Consider the following 15,707-nt stretch of genomic DNA (forward strand, 5'->3'; position numbering starts at 1 on the left):
GAGTGTGAGACAACAGGCCTTTTGTCAAAAGTGACTACAGAAGGTGGTTTGGGACACTGTACTATGGCGTATACAACTGCAGTGCTCCCTGGTGGACTTTGACAGAAGGACAGGAGGGTAGTTGATCGGCTCTGGTACATGGAGGATACCTCTTCAGTATGTGACATCTATGTGCAGGCAGGTCTGTCAATGTAGGGCAGTCTACAAGAGTTACTGTTATGGCAAAAGCTGCCAGAAAGAGATGGGTTTGTTTGCTGTAAAGACTCCAGGGAATTCTTTCTGCTGGCATTTTGCAACTGTGCACATGTAGCTGTGATAGATGCTTTATGAAGAAAATCTCTGTGAGCAGTGTCAGTCACCCAGGTATGCCTGACAAAGGTCTCAGAGTGCCAGGAGCCTTGAAACAAGTGGATCATTGACACAAGGTGAAGTGCCCTACCACAACATTTTTGTGAGAGGACCAAGCATTGAGCTGGATTAATCCTGAGGTTAGATCCTCTTCAGAAACAAAATCAACAGTAAATTTGATAGCAGACAGAATGATGCTTTGTACAAATTGGGTGAGAATGAGCCTTACTTTAGGTGAGGAAGACTTGTCTGCAGGGTTATGCCAATAAAATTGATTCTTATTTTCACATTTGGAACTAGTGGTGCTGAAGACTTGTAAAACCTGTCATGTTACTGTGTTTCTTGCAGTCCTTAAGGCTATCGTTTATATTATGGTATTTGTATTGCTAAAAGTTGATTGAAATTCAACTTCATGAAGATAGGTTGAGAAGGATTCCCTTTGTCTGGGGTTTCATACACTCTGTATATTTTGGAAGCTATCTGCTAGGTTTGAACTGTATTGACAGTTAATATGTTACAACCTATCAGTGGCTTTTCGACTTCTTCACAATTCTATTTCTTCTTTCCTAAAATTCAGGTATCAAGAAAACTAGTCTTTTTGCCTTGTTTGGCTGCTTGGCAGAGGAGAATCTGTGGAGGACAAGAAGAGTAATTTATTTTATGATGTTTCTTTACAAGTGTTGATTAAATCAGAATCTGGTTACTTGCAGCAAAGGCAGTGGTACGATAATATGCAAAATGCTATTAGAAAACTTGCTGTGGGGCCTTTATGGGAAGTAAGGTCTTCAAAAGTACTAATGTTGACTATTAGCAAATTGAGAGGGAGGGAAAGAGGAAGTTGCATATTATCCATAACAGAGCAATGGAATGGATACTGCTCTTGCAGACGCTGAAACTGCTTTCAGATGTCTGATAACGGTTTACAGCAGCTTTGTAAATATCTTGCAGAGGTACTTAATCTTATAGAATCATAGAATGGTTTGGGTTGGAAGGGACCTTAAAGATCATCTGGTTTCAACCCCCCTGCCAAGTCTTACAGGACTATGCTTCTGATTACTGGAGCAGTATCTGCTTTTAGCTTCTCAGAGGAACCGTGTGGTCTTAAAGCAGTTCATATGTGGTTTAAAAACAATCTCTAGATATATGTATAGTTGTTAAGGTATAAATGAGTGGGGCCAGTTCTATCAGAGTTCTCAGATGTTTTCTTAGTCTAATGGAAAATATTGATTAAAGTATTACCATAGGATATAAAGGTCTTGCTTGTAAAAATGTGCAGGCAATTAAATATTTGTCATATAGTGAACAAAAGGTGTCTTTTTTAATGATTTGCTCTTTCTGCGATGTAAAGCAAGTGTACAAAATGAACTATGGGTGATTGAAGCCTACTGAAAATACTGAGAGCTTGCCTCTTGTTCTGTGTGGCCTTCACTTCAGTCCTTCATGCAGCTAGGACTCATGATGAACACAGACTCCCATACTCCAGTAATGAATTGTTTTTCCATTTTTATACAAATGCTCCATGCTTCTTAGAGAAAACTATTCCTTTCTAGGAAAGGCTGAAGTGTCTGATGTGAATCTTGCTGTTCATGCTGGTGTGTGTAGTCTTCATGTTTTGCTGATGTCTCGTCCAAGCAAGCAGTGCTGAGTAATTCCTTCTTTGGGCATGGTGCACTCGTCCTAGCTATACTATTGGATACTGAACTTGCAGCCAGTTCCTCTTGGTTCCCTTGTCATGTAGCAATTTGTTTTTACTTTCTTGTTTGGGGTGATACAAGGATGGTGGGGGACACAGGTTGTGACCCAGGGGAGGAACCCAGTCAGACTGATGTAACATACACTCTTCCCTAGTGTGAGACCCACAGTAGTGATGATATCTTACCTGACAGACTGGGAGATTTTTGCAGTGTAGAGTATTTGCTTGTCAAGGACCTAATGCTAAATAGGATAAGACTTGTACTGCTCTGTATCAAGAGGGCATGGCGATGAGCAGTTCTGGGACTGAAGAACAAACGTATATAGCTCTGTCCTTTAAGAATGGAAAGCAATGTGACTGCTTTACATAATAATATGGTCTAAGATAGTGGCTGGGCAGAATTTTCAAGACTGATACATGTAGTACTGCTAGGTAGTCAGTTGTTAGTAGAGTTCTATATTAGTTTCCTGTTATTTGCTTCAGAAACAGAAATTTTGAGAATACCCATGTCTTCTGACCAACCTGTAGCTTTAGCCACAATTTCATGAACAGATCAGCTTGGTATTCCTAAGATTTCATGTACTTCCTTGTGTTTCTCGAATATTTGGTAACTCTGCTGTGGACTAATGATGAGTTTACAAAATTGGCACAAGGTTCAGGTTTTATGCGAAATATGCAAACATTATTTGGCATGTTGGAGCTTCTTTAATCTTAGGAGTTTCAGCTCTTAATCACATCAAAATGTTAGTGTGTGTTCCATAGGGTGTGTGACTGAGATACCATCCCCAAGTCATGTGCTGCTGACAGCCAGCAGGCACTGAAGTTCACCTCTGAAAAGCCTGGAAAAGGCTGTGCTCTTGGATTGTGACAGTTGGGTTTTTTCCCCCCTTTCACTTCTTGTGCTCATCTCCCTGAATGGTAGGTTGAGAGCTGCTGCTAGGCTTTGAATCTCTCCAATGTGTATTTCTTCTGGTGCTAAAAAGAGAAAGTGGTTTTGATTATGTGTGCACCCTTTCTGTTTCAGAAAAATAGTAGATCCAGGACAGGTTCTAAGAAGCTTTTAAGACTCCTCAGTTTATGTTGCTTCCTGAGCGTTGGATTTTAGTGTACTGACAAATAATGCATTCTGATAGCCACATAGCTAATTCCACATGCAATCTATCACCTGACTTCCACCACAAATTTTTTTCCCCAGACTTCACCTGGAAGAAATGGTTAGCATATGTTAAGGCGATTAGAATTGGTCTTTCGTTTCTCTTAGCTCTGCTCAATTTGTTTTCCTCTTAGGTTGCTACTTGTTGACCTTAGTTGCCTCGATGGCTACTTTTGCCATCAAGGACACTGAAAGCAGGGCTCTTAATCTGTCAAGTGGGATGTCAGGATTACAGCTGACATTTATTTGGATAAAACTTGAAGTAGAAAGGTGGATTCATTCAGAGAAAACTGAAATTGGGACCAAGCAATGAAGACTTGTCCTTAAAGCAGCTTTCAGCTAGGAATATAGATGAAAACATAAATTGCTCAGACAGTAGGGCAGCAGTTAAGATTTCTAGCTGTTCAAGAAATAATATACTAAAACAAATGCTTAGAAACTAAGTAGCTACAGAATTGTTGCTTGCGAGGAAAAGGAATGTGATTTCGTTGTGGCATCCTGAGGCCTCAACCTGTGCCATCTACAAATGGGCTAAATGGTTTGGTGTTTTTTATTTTAAAGCTCTTTTAGTTAGAGAGTCTTGTATTCCATTTTGCACACTAGTGACATATGTGTTCCAGTTGACTACTTGGAGATGCTTAGGTGTGATTCTTAAGCACCTGTGTGAAATAGGCACAAACTGAAACATGTGAGGTTCTCTCTGAACATCGGGAAAAACTTCTTACTGCCAGGGTGACCAGTCACCAGCATAGGTTGCTCAGAGACGTTGTGGAGTCTCCTTCCTTGGAGATACTGAAAAGCCATCTGGACACAGTCCTGGACAAGTGGCTATAGGTGGCCCTGCTTCAGCAGATGATCTACAAAGGTCCCTTTGACCTCAACCATTCTGTGAAAACGGAGTGCATGTGCATGGTTGCAAATAAATGGGATTAAATAAATGCTTAATGTACTTTTATTGCTTGTTAGCTCAAATGATTTTATTTCGTTTTTTGGTAACCTGAGCTTCTAGAGTTTGTACATTTTGCAGGTTCATTATGGAAGCCCCAAAGCTTCCTTTACATGACACAGCTTTTGGTGTGGATTGTGTGCTAGGGGGGAGCATTCTGGAATGATGGAACCATCTCTTGCATGGTGCAAAAAAACCCCAACAAACAAACTGCAGTGACACTAAGGTTTTGAGGTTGCTCTCTAGAAGACTGCATTCCGCATAACCTGCGTATACTTTTGTTTTCTCACTGTTAGCTGAAATGGAAAATTTTAACTTGAAAAGTATTGCATCCAAAAAAGGAAACAGGAGTATTTACTTCATTAAGTCCAGGCAAGATCAAGGCTTTGAATTGCTGTTCATGTAGGGTGAGCAATCTACCAACTCTGGCTCTTTCTCTGAGTGCAGAAGGCTATTATCAGCCTGCTGTGCTGCCTACAGCCTCTGGAACTTTCTGCTTGTTCTCTCTCCCTATGCGTATTTAATCACTGGTAGGCAGAACTGGCATACCAGGGACGGATTTTGTAGTGCTTCCTACACATAGAAAACTAATCATAGTTAAGATGCACCTACTTACGGGGAAACAGTTGTGGGCAGTCACTGAGGGAGGAAGGAGCCTTTTAAAAAGGTATCTTCTTGCCCTGCTGGAAAAGCTCTGACTCTTGCAATGATGCTTGTGGTTTCAGTTGTCTGGTTCAGATCCTTTTCCCCTGCCTTACTTTGATTAGATAAATCTGATCGCTGGAACATCTAGTGCAAACTTAATTCTAGAATACATTGAAGTGTTTTGTAGTGCGTTGGGAAGTGAGATTTATGGTATGTATGGATAGACCAGGAGTCAGGCTGTCTTGCTAAGAGGTTGAAACTTCAGGAAGCAAAGTCTAAAAGTATTTCTGGGGCAAACAGCAAAAAATCTGAGATGAAAGAGTCTTTCTGAAAAATTAGAGCTTGCATGAAAATAGGATGAAGTCCTTTTAAAGTGATGCTTTGTAATATATTTTTGTCTAGGTCCTTCTTCTCCCCTCAAAACAAACAAACAAAAAGTTGCTACTAGGAGACTTTGTTCATGCTGCTTCTTTGAACATTTCTTACTACTGCCTTGAAGCCTGGTTCTGTGAATTGTTGACCCAAGCTGAAGGGAAGTCTGACCTCTAAGCATTGTTTCCATTTCATGTTTTACTGGGACTCTGCTCAGTTTGGTAGTTGCATCCTGTCACTGCAGGAACTGGTACAGCTTCTGCAGCATATAGAAGCATGAGAACCTGCCTTTCAAAGAGCAGATCTGTGTCAAGAAAGTGAGATGTTTGATATGGGTGTCCCCTGTCCCTGATGGACCTAATGGTCATTTCAGCCATAAAGAAAGAAGTGGTTCTGCTAGGAGCCATATTCCAAGCTGTCTGCATGTATAGTCTCCTAGCATATATTGATGCCCCCAGCCATTGCTATTATTGCTATTATCTAATGACAATGTAATAGAAACATGCAAGCAGGTGCTAGATTACATCACATTGAGCCAAAGTACCATTTCTGTACTAGAGGTAGCTTTCTTTCTCTTAGAAACAACCATTTAAGACCATGTGCCTGTATAAATTTTAACTGTGTATATCTCCAGGAACTGGTCTGCAGGATTACAATCATAGAATGGTTTGGTTTGGAAGGGACCTTTAAAGATCATGTAGTCCAATGCCCCTGCCATGGGCAGGGATAGCTTTCACTAGATCAGATTGGTCAAAGCCCTGTGCAACCTGACCTTAAACACTTCCAACATCCACAACTTCTCTGGGCAACCTGTTCCAGCCTTACAGAGGTTCAGGTAGATGAGATTTGTAGCTTTTCCTTTGCTGAGTGATGAAATCACTCCATCCAAGTTAGTCAGGCACGATTTGCCCTTGATGTGTCTAACTGGCGACATGTCTTCCAGGAGGATCTGTTCCATGATCTTACTGGGCACAGAGGTGAGGCTGACTGGTTGGTAGTTCCCAGGGTCCTCCTTTTTAAAAATGGGCATGATGTTTCACTTTTTCCTTGATGTTTCACTGGGGATTTGCCTAACTGCCATGACTTTTTGAGTAACATTGAGAATGTCTTGGCAGCTACATCAGCCAATTCCCTCAGGACCCTGGGATACATCTCATTGGGTCCCATGGACTTATGTACGTTCAGGTTGCTCAGGTGGTTTTGAACATGATCTTCATTTACAATGGGAGGAAATTCGTCCCTGCCTTGAGGTTCAGGAGGGACTTGAGAGATGTGGGAAGAGAAATTAACGTTGAAAACTGAGGCAAAAAAAATGTTGAGTACCTCAGCCTTCTCTGTATCTGTATCGGTTGTCACTCATTCTCATGTCTTATTTATCAAGGGGGGGTATGTTTTCTTTAATCTTCCTTTTCTAGCCAACATTGCTGTAGAAGCCCTTCTTATTTGCCTCCTCTGCTAAATTCAGCTCCTTAGCTTTCCTGATCCCATCCCTACATATCTGGGCAGCATCCCTACATTTTTTCCCAGGATAGATATTCTTGGTTCCACTGCCTGTGCATTTCCTTCTTACACTTTAGTTTGACCAGGAGGTCCTTAGTTAGCCATGTTTGTCTCCTGCCTTCCTTGCCTGATTTCTTACATGTGGGAGTTGAGCTCTTGCACTCTTAAGAAAAATGTCCTTAAAGAGCTGCCAGCTATGTTCAGCTCCTTTGTCCCTGAGAGCAGTTTCCCCAGGGGGTCCCATCCATTAATTCCTTAAACAACTGAAAGTTTGCTCTCCTAAAATTCAGAGCCCTGACTCTATTCTTCACCTGGCCCATATCCCTCAAGATTGTGAATTCCACCAGGGCATGATCACTGCAGCTCAGGCTGCCACCAATCTTGACAGCCCTAATTAGTTCATCTGTGTTGGTAGGCAACATGTCTAGTAATGCTTCTCCTCTGTTTGTGCTGTCACCTGGATTAAGAAGTCCTCAGTGCAATCCAAGCATCTCCTGGACTGCTTACAGCTCGGTGTGCTGCTTTTCCAGCAGATGTCAGGGTAATTGAAGTCCCCCAGCACGATCAGAGCCTGAGTGTGATGCCTCCTGTAGCTGAAGTAAGAACTCTTCATCAACAATCTCCCCTTGGTTGGGCAGCCTGGAGTAAACACCATCCATGAGGTTTCCTTTGTTGGCTTGGCCCCTAATTTTTACCCATAGGCTCTCAATTTGTTCATTGCTGTTTTTCAAAGGCAACTCTGTGGAGTCAAGCAATTTTTTTTTTATGTAGAGGGCAACCGCCTGCTGCTCCTTCCTTCCCTGTCCCTTCTGAACAGTTTCTAGCCATCTATTGCAGCACTCCAGTTATGTGATCCTTCCCACCACGTTTCAGTGATAGTGATTAGATTGTAGCTTCCAACTCCTCCCGTTCGCTACCCATGCTGTGTGCATTGGTATAGAGGTGCTTCAGCTGGGTCATGGACTGTGTCACCTTTTTAGAGGAACATGCCCTAATTCCTTTGAGGCATTTCACAGGTTTGGTTCCTAATACATCAGCAGTCCCAGGCTTTTCTTGGCTGCTCAGAACTCCATTACTTCCCTTGCTACTTGTCTGCTGCTTTCTCCTGCTGTTAAAACTCATTTCTGTCTATGCTGTTGGAGAGCACCTTTACAATTTTTTATTTCAGCATAGTGGGGCCTAGTGTTGCTTTTATAAGCTTCTGTTCATCTGCTTCATACTACTGCGGTCGGCATATTTGTCTCTTGCTCTGTCTGGCCCCAACAAAGAACAAAACCAACATGCTGGTTCATTGGGAATAAAACTGTTGTCTGGGGTAATGGCAAACTGGGATACCCCGAACAAGGGAAGTAGGGAAGACAAAATGATGGGAAGTGCTTGGAACTGACATTGACCCAGCAGGACTTTAACTGGTAATGTTAGATATACTCTTAACTAGAACAACAAAATGATCCTTTTCAACTCCTGTCACTGGCACGTTTCCCTGTACTGTCCTTTCTTGTGCCAACCAGAGTACATCATGTTGTTGCATGATGAACTGGATTGGGCAAGTGATCACGTTTCTAATCTGCCTTGCTGCCTGACCAAACATTTGCAGCCACCCAAAGCAGGGTGGCCAGCAAAGGGCTGGGCACAGTGATTCAGCCAGCCTGGTCTAGGTGAAACTGTAGCCTGTGATAGTGCTGTTTTGTAGGGGGACAGCTTTATAATTCTTTGCAGTCCTTCAATGTTCATGGGTTTTTTTGGTGTGGTTTTTTTTTTTTTAATTGGGAGGGGGAATAAAGGCTGCATTCTCTCCTGCTCTCTGCCTTGAAGTGTGTCTGTTCTCATCCTGCTAGAGATCTTTTTATTGCCCTGGAGCTTGGTGCTTGGACCCTCCCTTCTCCCCTTCAAGCTAAGCACTGTTCTTCAGGGCCCGTTTATCCTAGAGGTGTTGAGACTAGCTGGGCATAATTTTTCAGTTTAGCCTTTGCATCAGAAAAAGCAGCTCCCAGCCTAGAAAAGTCCACTCCAGTCTGCCATCTGAGCAATAAAACCCTACAAAGCAGCCAGTAATGTAGGTCTTTGAAGTCTTCAGTAGTTAACTGTTTGCAGACACCTTTGTTGCTGGAGATTCAGTCTTCTGCAACTTTTCCTTACTTGTCCTACTTGCATCCATGGGCACTTCTACTGTATTTCTCCCTGAATTTCCTTAGGGATATAATTGCTCACCCTGCCTTTATTTTTGCTGCTTCTGCATGCTCTCTTGTGTTTGTCTGTCTCTCTTCTACCAAATGCATTCCTATCCTGTCCCTGAACTGCCACCTGTTTATCATCTCTTCCTACCAATAAACCACCTACAGTGCTCCCAGATGTGTTTGGTTATCACCTCTACCCTACCCTGACTCCAAACAAAATCCTTTGGTGTGCTTAACCTCTCTGCTCCATAAGCCTCTCTTCATTCAGCTTTGATGGCTTTCACTATAGAGGGGCAGTCAAGAGCATAGGACCTCTTCCTCTCCTTTTTTCCAGCTCCTCTTAGCTGAGGTGGCAGTGGTGTTTGAGGCCATGGATGTCATCAGATCAAGTAGTGATACTCAAACCTTTAGAGCTGTGTGGAGCCTCTGTAGTGATACTGCCTCTCACGTCTTCACTAATGGCTGATTAATATAGTGGGGTTTTGCTTCATCATGCAGCTAAGACTGAGATTGCTCACAGAGCAAGTTAATCAGTGATAGCATTGTGGCTAATGTTATTAGCTGTATCTCATATATTCAACTTTATGAAGCTAAGAGTAGGGTGCTACAATTTTTGTTATAAGGGTTCATTTAGCAAAAAGGGTTTATGTATCTGGTAACTTGCCAAAATGGGATTATTAGATCTGAATCATAGAAACGTAATTTCTAGGCAAGAAATTGTTGTTCTTGTAACACGAGAAAAGCTTCAAAACCTTGGTGGTTTGATTTACATGTAGAAGTAGTTAGCAGAGAAGATGCATTTAGCATTGGCTGAAAAAAAATTAATAGCTTGGATTCCAGTGTGTTGTCCAGGTGTTTTCAGAATGTGGAGGTAAATGAGGACATGAGTGTTTCTTGTGAAGTATAACTTGGAAACATGTCCTGCATGAGAGTGTGTGTGTGTTCCTGGGACCTAAGGTTAGTGAGAGACTGACCAGCTTTGACGGTATCCTTTAGAGAAATGAAAGATAGTGCATATGTTGTGAGTCAAAAGGAGAGCTTTTTCTTGGCTGTTTCTCTGTACCTTGATACTGTGGGAGTAAGTAGATAAACCTACAGTAATACGGTTTGGAAAGGACCTTTGGAGATCATCTCCAGAAGATGAAGCTGAAAAGGGGTAAGAAAGAATATATACTAAAGCTGGGGTAGCTGGAAGGGACCATGGGCACAAGGCAGTGGGACACGGTGATTAAAGAACTGCTGGGGAGAGAGGAGGCAGTAGTAGAGCTGTGAGGAACTGAAGACTCTGGAAATGTATTTAAAAGCAGTAGGCAGCTTTAAGTACAGATTCTGAAAAGGTACTTCAAGTCCAGTACTTCTGGAAAGTCTGCCTGTTCTTGCATTTTTCACTCAACAGTCAAAGGTTTGGATGTGTCCTTTTTTTGTACTTACGTGAATCCTATTTGAAACCAAATGTGAACTTTTCCATCAGCATTCCTGTACATATACTCGGGAAGCTTGTGGATGTTGGGCCTAGACAAACTATAACAGAAATATTCCAATCTTTGATCATGCCTAATATTGGAACAACCAACTTGATTTTTATTCCCATTCTATTCCCATTGTATTTCTATCTTTCAATCAAAAATATTTTCCTTTGGTGCACTTTTAACTGAGGCAGTACGAAGGAGGGAAGGCTAAGTACTTGGGTGATGGTTTATGTGTAGAGAACTCCCTTTTTCCTTTTTTTTTTTTTCCACTAATAAAACTTACTTCTCCCTTGTTACTGTACAGCTACCAGGGAAGTTTTTGCCATATGTTTTTGGTGAAAATGTGAAGGTTGAAACTGCAAAAAGTAAGAATGTTTGGTTTTGGTGGGTTTGTAATTTGACAGCCAAATGAGGTAATATTGGTTAGCTTCACAGTTCAAAATACCTATGCCAGGAGGCTGTGGGCCAAGTATTTAATTTTAGGATTCATTCTGCTGTAGCAGGTTGGCAGTAATCTGAAGTTATTAGTGGTTCATGCTCTGTGCAGTACCTTAACTTTTTTTTTTATTTGGTCGGAAGAATGTGGCCTTTCTTATCTCTAGTACTGATCTGGTATAATAGCAGTGTAATTAAATAAAGCATTTCAGATGGTATGTGAAGATCAGAAACTTATGTATTGTAGCAGTTGCAGTGAGGGTAAAAATATAACTCTGTACCAGTCCATGTTCTATAGTCAAGGTTACAGGACTTTGATGTCCACATACGATATGAAGGTTCAATTAAAAGGAGAATTTCTTCACACTGTTTGTATAATATGGTCTGTAGGAAGGGAAGGATAGCCAGGTAATGGTATTGCTAGATTATTAAGGGCTCTGCCTGCAGTACAGAAAAATAATACACCCCAATGTCCCCTGTGTCCAGAGGAAATAAACCTGCATATCAAAATATGCTAATTAACAAAGTTCTAGGAGTGAATTTCTGTGCACACCATCCTTAAGCTTGCCTGTTAACAGTAGTCTTTTGACAGAAACTATTGCCACGTTTCCTTTTCAGGCTGCTCAGAAATCATTCTCTAAAACTGGTGTGCAGCGTTTGAAATCTGGAATAGCTACAGTAGCTAGAATGGTTTGTTCTGTTGTTTCATTATAAAGGGAATGTTTTTCTCAAACTGGAGATCTATCTTGACGTTTTTACACATCCCTGGTGCATTGAAAAGGAAATTCAGAGAGACACACTGTGTCTAGATCTCAAATACCCTGTGGTTCGAAGAGACTTTGTGTTGGACTAAAGTGTTAAAGGTTTGAACAAGCAGGAGAACATTCAATTAGAAGCTACCTGTGGTTCGCCAAGTAGAAAAGTACAGCAGTGTTACACCGATAGGCTAAACATCAAATGCTGGATTTCTTTTGTTAATTCATGTTGATGACAACATTGCTCACTTGGATATCTTTTTGTGAGACTATATACTAAAAAAGTGTGGAGAGGATAGAATCAAATAGTCACTAGAGGAAATGTAAGAATAAGACTGCCTTTGTGACCTGATTTCCTTCCTTTATTCATCTGCATTCTAATACAGTGTTTATTTATATGATTGGTTTCTTCTCCCAGGATGCTCCGGCATTAATTTCACAAGGTAGATCTGTATCTAGGACTGAGTAAGGAATGTACCTGCAGAACCATACCCTTGGCTGTTGGACAGGCTGGAAGGGTTATGACGAGTGGGATGAGTGATTGCCGACACAAGAAGGATAAGTCTTATGGTTACAGCAGTTGAGTTCTGACAGGTTCTTTTTGTGAACCTAGTTTGGCCACTCCAAGTGCATGTTCCACAGGCAGCCACTAATTCAGGGGTTTTGCAGGGAACCAGCTTAAGCACCATTAGTAAATTTTTAATGTATTTCCCTAGGTTTTTAAAAACCTCAAAGCCTGGCACAGAAATTGTATGTTGTAAGCCATGCCAAAACCCTTCATGGTTCATTAGCATGACTGAACAGGTTAGATACACTGCATAATCCTTTGTCATTTTAGCCAGGAGAGAAGCTGAAAGCAGTAATGTGTTGTCATCTTCTCAGTGTGCCGGCAGAAGTAGCAGGGAAGTGTTCTTGGTTGCACAGCATTAAGAGACTTGAAAATCTGTGCTTCTGTTTTAATACCAGGCTCAGCCAGTCACAGATCCCTTTGACATCTACACTTTTTACCTCTCATTTTTCAGTCACCTTTCTTGCACCCTAACCTGCCTTGGCTTGGCTTCACATGCTAGTCCAAACCTCCAAACTCTGGTCAAATCCTAGATATTCCTCTCTCCTAGTCTTTCTTCCTGGACTTTTTATCTGAGCTATCATCTCTTCCCCTGCTACATCATCTTGTTCAGTCTTCTCCCCTAGCTCTTTGTCCCCGGCTTTTTTGCCATGTGAATCCCTCCCTGTCTTCTCATCCAGTTTGTGTTGTTCCATCATTTTGTACTGCCTGCTTTCTCCTTATAGACACTTAGTTGCTGGTTCCCTCTTTTAGGGTCCCACTCTTCCCCTGATGCCTTTTGGGACAAGGGGTTTCCCTCTTTTCCGCATATAGATTCACTAGCAGGGCTGAAGAGAATAGAAACAGAACATACTGAGTGTGTCTCTCCATACTTACTTTCTGTACTGCCTCCTGTGTTTAAAAAAAAAATCTGCAAAAAGTCCTGTTCACCACTTCCTGCTGGAGTGTGACTGGCTGGCTTGTGAGGCTGGCTCAGAGTCAAACCTGTCCCTGAGTAAGATCTCTAAGGGGGTGGTAGCATGTATGGCACAGATGGCATCTTCAGAAATGTAGGTGTCGTATCTTAACAAGCTTCTGTGAGCACGTGCTAGCTGATTTGTTTTTTTTTTTCCATTTTGGTGTCTTCATCTTGACATAGGGGAAAAAAAAACCCAAACACCACCACCAAACAAAAAACCTCCTAAGGAAAGCCCAATCTGCCTACTTGAATCTTCTTTCAAAAACATGGGACAATTGCACCTTCTTGGCAAAGCATAAAATAAGTCAATTTGCTTCATTAAAGCCCCAGACTTCTGCAAAAATTCAGCTGAGGGCAAGCATGAAGCATAGCATCCTGTAAACTGAAATATATGAAATTTGGCAATGTTAAAAGCATTTAAAGTCAGAATTGTATAAGAAAAGACATTTGAATGAAAACAATACCAGTTAAAATTTTAAATTATAAAAAGTTTATTTCTGGAAAGCCTTTTGCTGGTTAAAGTGATATATGTAATATAATATTGGTAATTACTTTTGTTCTGGATTGGGTTATGTTTTTCCCTGGAGAATCCTGTCTATGAAGTGCTTTTGCATCCTTAATTACAAAAAGTGTTTGCAAGTATTTCTTTGTCTTGATTACTTCAGTTCAGCTGTATCTCAACAGATACATTTACATAATAATATCTGCCATTTTTTATTATTTATCTCCTTGGCATTGAGTCTCTTCACCTCTGTACACTGTCCTGTTATTCACACTTGTGCAAAACAGTGTGTAACTGTTGCTCTGAATTTGTAATGTGTTATGCTTATTTTGCACAACATCTGGGGAAGTGGAGAATTGGGGCCCTTAATGTCAGACCTCTAATGTTGCTGTGGGCTTTGTTTTCTAATTCTGTAGAAAGTGCCTTGATCTTGAGAGGGGGTTGTCTGAATTGCATTGTTATTGTGCTGTTTCTGATCAAAAGAGTTTACAGGTGAAATAGTGTTTTCCTTTTTTTGATGAGCTTTTCTAGATGATAATTTACTGTATCAATGCCTTCCTAGCCATATGGTTGCGTACTGCATTCTAAGTATTTTTATGTACTTGAATTTTTATGTGTTAATATGCTTAGTAGGGAAAAGAAATACCAGTGAGAATAATAGCCTCTGAACATCCAGATTGCAGGCTACCAGGTTACACATCTTACCCTATTTGTTACATTACTTGAAGGTGAGACAGTTAAGATTTTGTGCACAAGTGACAAGCCCCTGAAAGGCTGGAGTATTACTGATTTACAGAGGCGGGGTGACTTGGGATATTCGGCAGGAAAAGGAACAGGGGTGGTAACAAGCAGCAGTAGTGGTAGTAAAGGCAGGAGCAGGTTCCACAGCAGATTTCCCAGTGTGAGTCAGTGAATGCACAGCTTCCCAGCTAGCTGTCAGGAGGAACCCAAAACTGACTATTGCAAGAGATTCAGGGTTCATGTTTATCATGCGAAGTCATGTGATCATACTATATCTTAACTTGCCAACTTAGCCTTACTCTGGAGAAGATCCTTTGCTGCAGTGCTTAACCAAAAAAAAGAAAAAAGGCGAGAGAGAAGAAGGAAAAAAAAAAAAAACCAAACCAGAAGGAAAAAGAAAGAAAATTGTGCAATGTGTGTTTATGCGTACATCATGCCGAGAAGACACTTAACAGAAAATAATCTGTGTATACCTGAGGTGAGATACTGTTTCTGCTTTCCCTGCACAGTGCTGCTGCAGCACGGAGCTGATCCAAACATTCGGAACACCGATGGGAAATCTGCACTGGATCTAGCAGACCCTTCAGCAAAAGCTGTACTCACGGGTAAGATGCATACATCTCTCGACAGTGTTACCTGTAGTTCATTTTGTGTGTATAAGTTCAGCATCGTAAAAGCCTTCTGTCTTTTCGGATTTTCTGTTGTGTAAGAGCATTTTAAAACTGTCTTTTACCAGATTTCATGTTGATGTAACTGTTGTTAATCTGCTATGCTGCTATAGGTTTGCTTGTTCTACTTATGCTAATGCTGTAATTTTCTGTTATAACATCATTCATTATTCACTGTGTTTCTGTGAATTTTTTTTTTCTTTTTAATTGCTTCCCAATATACAGATTGAATAAGAGCCCCCAACCCCTGGAAAAAAAAAAAAAAAATCAGGTCAATTGTTTTAAGACCTTCACTGTCGAGCAAGCAAGGACATTTGTATAACTATAAAAGTACCTGTGATCTGAAAGTCAACCTGCTACTGATTGCAGAGATCAATAGTTACATTATATTTTGCTGCAGATTCACATGCTACCTTTTCCTTCCTCTTCCTCATTAGTCATCTCAGGTAGAACTCTTTCTCACACACCATTTTTTTTTCCATTTTAGAGGCTATTAGCTGCCAAACTATGTTTCATGAAAATAACCTACAGCTACAACTTTGTTTTTACCCAGCTTTTTTAAATAAATTAGCTGTTGTAACATACCAGTAAGCATTAAAAGTATAATATAGTAGCCTGTCAAATCTGTATCAAGAAATACATGGTCCTCTGTGCTGATTTTGACGTCTAGGAAATAATGTTTAGAACAAAGTAATCTTGGATTTTAAAATATACAATTAGATTTATAGAAAGGGATTCAGCAGCTGAGCTTCATTTGAAGAAATATCTATTTTTCTT

At 40.9% G+C, this 15,707-nt stretch overlaps 1 protein-coding gene across 2 annotated transcripts in view; it reads left to right on the forward strand.

The window, feature by feature from the left end:
• The window catches only part of TNKS (tankyrase), a 152,628-nt gene that overhangs the window by 17,664 nt on the left and 119,257 nt on the right, over nucleotides 1-15,707 (forward strand). For both annotated transcript variants that reach the window (XR_012628741.1, XM_074866696.1), the window contains exon 3: nucleotides 14,772-14,867. Coding sequence is in view for 1 of the 2 variants with exons in the window: in XM_074866696.1 (XP_074722797.1) it covers nucleotides 14,772-14,867 (96 nt within the window). In the remaining variant the exon portion in view is untranslated. The remainder of the gene's footprint in view (nucleotides 1-14,771; nucleotides 14,868-15,707) is intronic.

Source organism: Strix uralensis, chromosome 4, assembly GCF_047716275.1.
Source record: "Strix uralensis isolate ZFMK-TIS-50842 chromosome 4, bStrUra1, whole genome shotgun sequence".
Classification (NCBI taxonomy): Eukaryota; Metazoa; Chordata; class Aves; order Strigiformes; family Strigidae; genus Strix; species Strix uralensis.